Source organism: Lycium ferocissimum, chromosome 9, assembly GCF_029784015.1.
Source record: "Lycium ferocissimum isolate CSIRO_LF1 chromosome 9, AGI_CSIRO_Lferr_CH_V1, whole genome shotgun sequence".
Taxonomy (NCBI): Eukaryota; Viridiplantae; Streptophyta; class Magnoliopsida; order Solanales; family Solanaceae; genus Lycium; species Lycium ferocissimum.
In genome coordinates this window covers 46,831,703-46,841,231 of record NC_081350.1, presented here as the reverse complement: position 1 = coordinate 46,841,231, position 9,529 = coordinate 46,831,703, and the positions used below count along the sequence as shown (strand labels likewise).

The 9,529-nt window shown below is 38.1% G+C and overlaps 1 protein-coding gene across 1 annotated transcript in view; it reads left to right on the top strand.

Annotated features, from left to right (window-relative positions):
- The first annotated feature begins 553 nt into the window (after positions 1 to 553).
- The window catches only part of LOC132031970 (NEDD8-activating enzyme E1 regulatory subunit AXR1-like), an 11,788-nt gene continuing 2,812 nt past the window's right edge, over positions 554 to 9,529 (top strand). The window contains exons 1-8 of the mRNA XM_059421811.1: positions 554 to 617; positions 2,275 to 2,447; positions 2,577 to 2,740; positions 3,566 to 3,676; positions 3,970 to 4,049; positions 4,647 to 4,797; positions 4,897 to 4,990; positions 8,774 to 8,862. Of these exons, the coding sequence (XP_059277794.1) occupies positions 580 to 617; positions 2,275 to 2,447; positions 2,577 to 2,740; positions 3,566 to 3,676; positions 3,970 to 4,049; positions 4,647 to 4,797; positions 4,897 to 4,990; positions 8,774 to 8,862 (900 nt within the window). The 5' untranslated portion in view covers positions 554 to 579. The remainder of the gene's footprint in view (positions 618 to 2,274; positions 2,448 to 2,576; positions 2,741 to 3,565; positions 3,677 to 3,969; positions 4,050 to 4,646; positions 4,798 to 4,896; positions 4,991 to 8,773; positions 8,863 to 9,529) is intronic.

Genomic DNA, 9,529 nt, shown 5'->3' with positions numbered 1-9,529 from the left:
GAGATAATCTAGATAAACCGTTGTATTTGCTATTCCGCCATGTCATTTATTTGTTATGTTTACTAAAATAAATATACTTAAAATATTTATATTTTAAAATAAGATAGAATTTAATTAATTTTTACTCCCATAAATGTGAAAAGAAAAGAAGGGATCAAATAATGAATAAGGTAAATTAGCAAATTATAATTCTAATGACATTTACTTAAAACCATGCAAAAGACAACATGACAAGTCCTGTCCAGACCCAATAAAAAAAGTATTTCTTCATTTAAATAGAAAATCATTTCGAGGCCCAATTTAAACTAATTTGAATTAGAATTATCGATCACAATGTCAAATAAATAAGTTCCCCTTATTCCATTTTCTAAATTTAAAGTTATTTCATTCTTCTCTTTCAAATAAAATCCCAGTTCTAACACTTCTTCGATGCACTTCGTCCTGTCCAGACCCAATAAAGGCCCACGAGGCCCAATTTAAACTAACCCGGTCCATCACAATGTCAAATAAATAAGTTCCCCTTGTTCCATTTTCTAAATTTAAAGTTATTTCATTCTCAAAGAGAAATCCCACTGAATAATGGCAGAACCCAAAGTTAAATACGATCGTCAACTCAGGTGAATTCTTCACTATACTCTTTTTTTCCTTTTTTTTTTTCCATATGTCTATTTTTTTCTTTCAGCTTTCGTTATGATCTCTACATACATATATTCTGAAATTTGACCGTCATTACTAATCCATATAACTGAACTTATAGCTCTTATATTCTTATAATAAAATCAAAAGTCGTAGCAGAAATGAGTAAACGCCTCTCTTATATTATGTAGGTGATATAGTTTGACTAGCCACGGAGTTTAAAAAAGAAAGGAAAGGCTTTTGAAACTTGTTATCTAAAACAAGTCATAGATATTTGTGTGGCTGTAAATCATTTCATTAAGGGGTAAAAGGGGAAGTTTTAAGTTAAATTATTTCAAAATATAGAAATGTATCATTCGTTTTGGGGCAGACTAAAAAGGAAAGTGTATAACATAAATTGGGACAGAGCGAATATTTATAAATATAGAAATGTATCATTCTTTTTGGGACAAATTAAAAAGGAAAGTACAACAACAACAACCCAGTAAAATCCCATCAGGTGAGGTATCAGGAGGGTAGAGTGTATGCAGACCTTACCTCTACCCTATGATAGGTAGAGAGGCTGTTCCCAATGGACCCCCGACACAAGGAGAGAAGAAAGGAGAGATGAAAAAGCATCATCAGTAATAATAAACAGTAATAATAGGCAGTAATAACAACAAAATAATAAGATAACCGAGTGAAAGAAACAATCTGATAGTACTAGGGATCTAACAATAAGACAAAACAAAGATACTACTACTCCTAGTACGGGATGAGACTAAAAAGGAAAGTGTATCACATAAATTGGGACAGAGGGAGTAACAGTATGGAATTTGTGTGATATGGCAAAGTTTGGTTTCTCTTAAGTTTTAAGAGGTGAACCAAGTCTCATATTTAAGTGGAGAAAGGCATGGGATGAGCGAGCCAGGATTTTCATTAAGCGTATTCAAAATGTTAGAAAATAAAGATACGAACAAGCCAAGGGGATTCAACATTTATTATACATATAATAAAAAGTGATTTTAATTTTATGTATACAATGTAATTTTTCGGCAAAGGGGTGAACCCCTTGCGGTACTCTAGCTCCGCCCATTAAAAATATTTGGTTCTCATTGCACCTTACTTGGCCAAAGTTGAATGACCTGTAAATTCTGGAAAAGATTAATTCATTTCCATTTGTAATTTCAGTTGTGTGTAGCCTTCAAATAGCTCGCCGTTGTATGTATCCAGATACGTGTGTTGCTTTTATCCGTGCCTCTTTTTGAATTGGAAAAGTCCAATCAGGAATGATTTAGAGATGTTCATTGCTATCCTAATCTCTGAGTTAGTCTGGAATTAGAGACGATGTTGTTTCTTGGTTCTGGATGACTATTGTAAATTTTCTCGGAATGCCTTATTTGATATCTCATGCAACATTGATACTTTCATCACAGACTCTACTTATCGGCCCAAGCTAAATTGACCAAATTATGAATTTCAAACACATATGTGACTATAATGTTCACAACTTTCAGATAATACTTACACACAGGCAGAGACAGAGAAAAGTTTTATATCATATGGCTATCATGGGTATTCATGGGTGTTTGCAGATTCCAACTTGAAATACACCATTCCCGCATTGACATGTTTGACAATAATGAAGCTGTTGTGCAGGATATGGGGTGAGCAAGGACAAGCTGCACTGGAGAAAGCCAGTATCTGCTTACTTAACTGTGGTCCAACTGGTTCTGAAACTTTGAAAAATCTTGTTCTTGGTGGGGTTGGAAGCATCACTGTTGTTGATGGTTCTAAGGTTGAAGTGGGTGATCTTGGAAATAATTTTATGGGTATGTTACGTGGTTGTGCGTATGCATCTACAGTTTTAAAAAGCCTTACGTGGTTGTGCGTATGCATCTACAGTTTTAAAAAGCCTTGGCTTCTCCCATATTCTTATTTTTCTCTTGTATTTCTGATAGTTGATGAATCAAGTGTTGGACAGTCAAAGGCACAGTGTGTGTGTGCATTTCTTCAAGAGTTAAATGATGCAGTTAAAGCCAAGTTTATAGAAGAACATCCGGAGGAACTAATTGAGATGAATCCATCATTCTTTTCTCAGTTTACCTTGGTCATAGCTACACAGGTGTGGAGACGCGAATTATCTTGTACTCTTCATAAAAACATTTGATCTTGGCATGATCCTGCATTCCCACTTTTCTTAACTCAGTTTTTGTTATCATTAAAACCCCCATATCCCTGCCTCCATGCTACACAGTAGATCAAAGTGTCTGTGATTCCTCCAGTCATAAAAATAAGGAGAATACATAATAGTCAAGCATGAAATTGTATGTGTGTGTGTGTGTGTGTGTGTAATTAGTATACACACCCAACTGTATTATTTTTTCCATATTTATTTTGAGAGAACTTTAGTTACAGTTTCATGCTTGATTATTTATGTATTCTGCCTTATTTTTATGACTGGAGGAATTACAGACACTTTTATCTACTGTGTAGCATGTCAAAATTTGAAGAGTCTCTATGCCTCTGGAGTTGTAGTGTACGAGCTACAATCATCAACACGCTTCTTACTATTGTGTAGAATGTAGATTGTTAAGTGTCTCTTAGAACTATGTTGAATAAATGATAATTGTCTTTTATCTCCTTCTCGAAAGAGGTTGATTTGAAAGAGCTAACAATTAGTTTTGGTATCTGCATAATTATGAGTAGCAGCTTATCCACTCTTTTAATTGGGGAAGCACGACGCCAGCCCCCCCCCCCCCCCCCCTCGCCCCCCAAAAAAAAAATAGAAAAAGAACCAAAAATGTTCAAACAAAAGAACAATCTGTTCCTTTTCCATTTGGGTCAGCTGATTATTTAAATGCATAATATGGCTAATTGTCTATCAGCAGATAGCAGCACAATGGAATTTCTGACAGTTTCGTCTTATGCTTTGTCTGTTCTAATTCAGGTGGTTGAAGATTCCATGGTGAAATTGGATAGAATCTGTCGGGAGGAAAATATTATTTTAATATTTGCACGATCATATGGCCTCATGGGTCTTGTCAGGATCAGTGTGAAGGTAAATTAATGCTGCTTTGTTGCTACTTCCGGACTGATGTAACTGTGAAATCCCGTATTTATAGAGAACTGCGGGTCCAGACCAATGAGTACCATTGGCATGGATTTCTTGTGAGGATCTATTTTAGTTGTAATAGGAGGAACTATTCTTGTAGAAATAGAAAATCATGAAGCGATAGCCACAGAGTGAAACAATGAATGAGCAAAGAAGTTACAATGAGTTTGTTTGATAGAGCTCTTACCGAATGCGATATCATTTGTGTGTTAATAAAAAAGTTTCTCTTCTATGTGCAGGAACATACAGTAATTGAATCAAAGCCTGACCATTTTCTAGATGACCTACGGCTTAATAACCCATGGCCAGAACTGCGGAGGTTGGGTGCTTTCCTCTGTGCTTGATATGTTACAACTGTACAATGAGTCTTTTCCTAGTATGCATATATATATATATATATTTTTTTTTGAAATTATCCTAGTATGCATATATCTGGTGCGGATTAAGGATTTGGTAATAGAAACTGTAAGATTTGTGAACCATCTCTGCTAGCAGTAAAAAGGGCAGCCCGGTGCACTAAGCTCCCGCTATGCGCGGGGTCCGGGGAAGGGCCGGACCACAAGGGTCTATTGTACGCAGCCTTACCTTGCATTTCTGCAAGAGGCTGTTTCCACGGCTCGAACCCGTGACCTCCTGGTCACATGGCAGCAACTTTACCAGTTACACCAAGCTTAGTAGGTTATTTATGGGTTTCAATAATTTTTTTTAAAGCATCTCTTGGTGTAAAACCATACATGTGGTGCGTTTAGATATATCTTTGATGGGGATTGGGATTTCACTGATGTGAGTGTCTTTCTGCTGGGATGCGTCCTGTCCTTAGAGCTTTCACGTTTCTCCTGTTTAACAAATACAGTTTCCTCATCAAAAGGAGGAAAAAGATAAAGAAAGGGGCTGATTTTCATACTTATGACCACAGGTTTGCAGATACAATTGATTTAAACACAACTGATGCTGTAGAGCATAAACACACGCCATATATTATTATCCTTGTTAAGATGGCAGAGGAATGGGCAAATACTCATGGTGGAAAGCTTCCTTCTACCAGAGAAGACAAAAAGCAATTCAAGGTTGAAAAATATATTTTTCAAATGCTTCTTAAGTTTCATCTTTAATCGTTCCATTTTTGTCCATCTATGGTGATTTGGTCAATTTATTAAATGCCTTAGGATTTGATTAAATCCAAGATGATCACGATGGATGAAGAAAACTATAAAGAAGCCATGGAAGCATCATTCAAGCTCTTTTCTCCACAAGGGATTAGTAAGTATATATGTGAATTGTGTGCTGTATCAGAAACTCATACTAGTTTTTTCCATCTTGTCTAATACTCCCTCTTCATAAAAAAAAGTGTCCACTTAGCCTTTTTTTTTTCTTGGGTCAAAAAAAGTGTCATCAAATCAAGAAAGAATTAACTTTGTTTTTCCAGATTTACCACTATTAAGTGTTATATGATCAAATCCCAATGCCTATTTCATTAGCGGTAGTTTAGTCAAATTACTTATTTTTGTCTAGGAGTTAGCATTTTCTTAAGGGGTGTGCAAATCTAAGTGGACTCTTTTTTTGATCCGGAGGGAGTAATATTTAGGGTTCCTAATATTTATATTTTGTCGAGTCTTTGGGATGGATTCTTAGTTGTTCAAACCTTGTTTTTGTGGAGTGCTTAGTCTGGGTCGCGGTTTATTTTGACCATCATTGCACCTGCATTAAGAACAAGAACTCTCATTTGTCCATTTATTAACATCCATAACTGAATAATGTTTTCATATATTGCTTTAGGCAACCTTCAACTTGATGTTCTTGGCACCATCTTAATGCAGCTTCCATGGGATCTCGAAAACTTCATAGTAAAATAAGATTAAGAGCCCGTTTGGCTTAGCTTATAAGTTGCTGAAAACAGCTTATAAGCTGTTTTCAGCTTTTTTGAGTGTTTGGCTGGCCAACTTATAAGCCATTTTGTGCTTAAAATAAGCCCAAAAAAATAAATTGGCTTATAAGTTGTTTTCAGCTTATAAGCTGCTTTTTTAAAGCTAAGCCAAACGGGCCCTAATTTGAATATTTACTTCTGTGGAATCTCTAAAATCTGTAGGAAGCTGCATCGAATTGGCCGCAACATCAAGTTGAGGGTTGCTGAATAACCATTTGAAAATTTCGGTAGATGATGAATGTCAAAAATTCCCAATTTGTAGGGAGCTGCTTCACATCTTTCATCTTTTGGTTCCCTTTCTTTTTAAATAATTGGGATATTTATCTTTGCCTATTGACTGAAGATATTCACCTAATTCTGTGTGCAAGTTTTTGTGTGTAAATCTAGAGTTGCATGTGATATTTGGCAGCAGTTTATTCAGTTATCTGGTTTCTTTCTCGAAAATTGAATAAGTTTCTTACTTTGTTTTGTTTTCAAAATATTACTTGTTCGTTTCTGGTTGTCTTTTTCTTTAGTCAATCAGAATGATTGCCAATAGTTCTCAAGATTGTTGAGGTAAGGACATCTTCAGTTTACTGAGAAACATGCTTTTGGTGTATTGTCAATGTGGCATTTTACATAATCAGTTACTATGTTACTAAATTTGAAAATAAACCTCCTGTCTCTCTACTTAAGGAGGCTTTTCTACGACTCAAAAAGAAAAAGTGGGGTGGCTTTGCTAAACACCAATATACAGGATGTGCTTAGATTTGGCTGCATGGAGATAGTTTATGGATATATAATGGTTTTTATGCATTCATCATCTCGTTTCTCTTTATTGCTCACTAGAGGACTAATTAGGCTAACACGCAGTTGCAATTTTATACGCCTTGACGGACATTTTAGTCTTAACTTTTTTTTTCTTCCATTACAACAACAACAACAACAAGCTCAGTATGATCCCACCACGCGGGTCCGGGAGGAGGCAGAGGTACGCAGACCTAACCCCCACCTTGAAAGGTAGGGCGGCAAAAATATCGTTTCCGAAAGACCCCGCTACAAGAGAGAAAAACAAGGAAAACAAGACAAAAGGTCGATAGTGGCCAAGCATACCGAAAACAATATGAAAACAAGGAATAACAAAAGCGAGAAAGTCATGAAAGAACGATCCGGAAAGAAAGGAGCATTAACTACTATAGATAAATAGATAAACAAAGTACACGGCCAACAAATATAAGCAACGAATCAAATGCGTAAATCAAACGGCAATAAACAAATGAGCAAAACCGCAACTCCTATGGTGAACGGATAAGCCACCTAGCCTTCTATCCTAATCCGAGTCCTCCACAACCTCCTATCTAAGGTCATGTCCCTCGGAAATGGCGTGCCATATCCCGTCTAATCACCTCTTCCCAATACTTCTTCGCTCTCTCTTTACCTCTCCCGAAACCGTCCATACCAACCTCTCACACCTCCGCACCGGAGCATCCGTGTCTCTCCTCTTCACATGCCCAAACCATCTCGCCTCGCTTCCCGCATCTTGTCCTCCACCGACGCGACTCTCACCTTGTCTCGATATCTTCATTCCTAATTCTATCCCTCGTAGCGTGCCCACACATCCACCGCGGCATTCGCATTTCCGCGACTTTCATCTTCCGAACGTGACATCTCGACCGGCCAACACCCGTCTCCGTACAATGAAGTCGGTCTAACCACCACTTTGTAGAACTTGCCTTTTTAAGTTTTGGTGGCACTTTCTTATCACACAAAGACCGAGGCTAGCCTCCATTTCATCCACCCCGCACCAATACGACGTGAAACATCGTCGTCGATATCCCCATCTCCCCCGTATAATAGACCCAAGATACTTCGAAACTTCCTTTCTTTTGAATGGCTCCGGGTACCTAGCCTCGCCCTCGTCGGCCTCACGCGGTACGCCACTGAACCTGCACTCTAAGTATTCTGTCTTGGTCCTACTCAATTTAAATCCTTTAGACTCCAATATCTGTCTCCAGCCCTCCAGCTTATTGTTAACTCCATTGCGAGTCTCGTCAATCAGGACTATGTCATTCGCGAACAACATACACCAAGGCACCTCACCTTGTATTTGTCGCGTCAGTTCATCCATCACCAAGGCGAATAGAAACGGGCTAAGAACTGATCCCTGATGCAACCCCATCAGAACAGGGAAGTGCTCCAAGTCTCCTCCTACCGTCCTTACCCTGGTCTTAGCTCCATCATACATGTCCTTTATCGCTCTAATGTACACCACAGTACACCTTTAGCCTCCAAGCATCTCCATGACCTCTCGGCACTCCGTCGTAGGCCTTTCTAGGTCAATGAATACCATGTGCAAGTCCCTCTTCCGCTCCCTATACTGCTCCACCAATCTCCTTACAATATGAATGGCTTCTGTAGTCGAGCGCCCCGACATGAATCCAAACTGGTTCTCTGAAATAGACACACCTCTCCTCACCCTCATTTCCACCACCCTTTCCCACACTTTCATAGTGTGACTTAGCACTGATACCTCTATAGTTGTGCGCCTTTGAATGTCTCCCTTGTTCTTGTACACGGGAATCATTGTACTCCACCTCCATTCTTCCGGCATCTTTGCTGTCTTGAAAATGACATTAAACAACCCAGTCAGCCACTCCAAGCCTACCCTGCCTGCATTCTTCCAGAATTCCCCAGGAATCTCGTCAGGTCCGGTCGCTCTTCCCCTGCGCATCCTACGAACAGCTCCCTTCACCTCCTCGACCTTAATACTCCTACAATAACCAAAGTCGCGACGCCTATCAGAGACTGGGTTGGTTAAATTGCTTAAATGGAAGAGGATAACTCTGCAGTAAAAGTCTTTGGATTGATAAATACCCTAGGGAATAAGTGGGTCTAGAGTTGGGTTAAAGACTTTCTTTACTAAACTTGTAAGGGTATCATAGTGACTGTAGATCTTAGTTCGTCAAACAAAAAAAAAAATACTCATGGAGTAAAGAATTCTTTCTGGAAACTTGATACCATATTGGTGTCAATTTTTTTGAGGAAGATATTGGTGTCAGTTTAGTTATGTGGAATCTTAATTTGGAACAGGGACGATGAGATCGGAAATGTATAATTGACTTTTCTCTTTCGTATACTAGGCCCAAACTTACAGAAGATTATCGATGACAGTTGTGCAGAAGTTGATTCCAATTCATCTGATTTTTGGGTGATGGTGGCAGCCCTAAAGGTACTTGCAGTTTCTTGAAAAAGAACATACACAGGAAGGAAGTTGGGAAACAATTTCTGGAATTATTGCAGCTTTGTTAGTTGACTTAACCTGATTAAAAGAAGAAATAACGAGTTGTTAGGTCCACTAAAACATGATTTTACGTTGTTGATGTTTTGTTATTCTTGCTCATTTCTTTAGCTCTAAATAACAAATAGTCATCTTAATTAGTCCATACATTTGGATTTGATGGCTTTTTAGTTGATTGTAAAGGTTGCTTGTACATGTTTTAGTTTCTTCCTTTAGATCTTCCTTGTGTGCATTTTCCTGTCAAAAGAGCAAGGGGGGCAGGGGATGGAGGGAAGAGCCTTTGCCAAGTTCTTCATCTGAGTAATGTGGCAACAATCTCTAAGCCTAAGGCTTGGCTTTTTCCTCTATAGTGCAATGGTCTATCTGATGTGTGGGTCTTTGTTGCTACTCCCCATTTGCACAAGAAAATTTGAGTTACTTGGTGGATTAGACAAGCGTAGTTTAATTTGGGAACTAATTTGAGATTGCAGGAATGATAATCTTCCCTATGTTCATTTCATTCTTTTAATTGTTTTATATGCTAATTTCTATATGCATTATTCTTTTGTATCCACAAGAAACTAGCACGTTGTCTCTTTTCATCTTGGTTCAAACATTT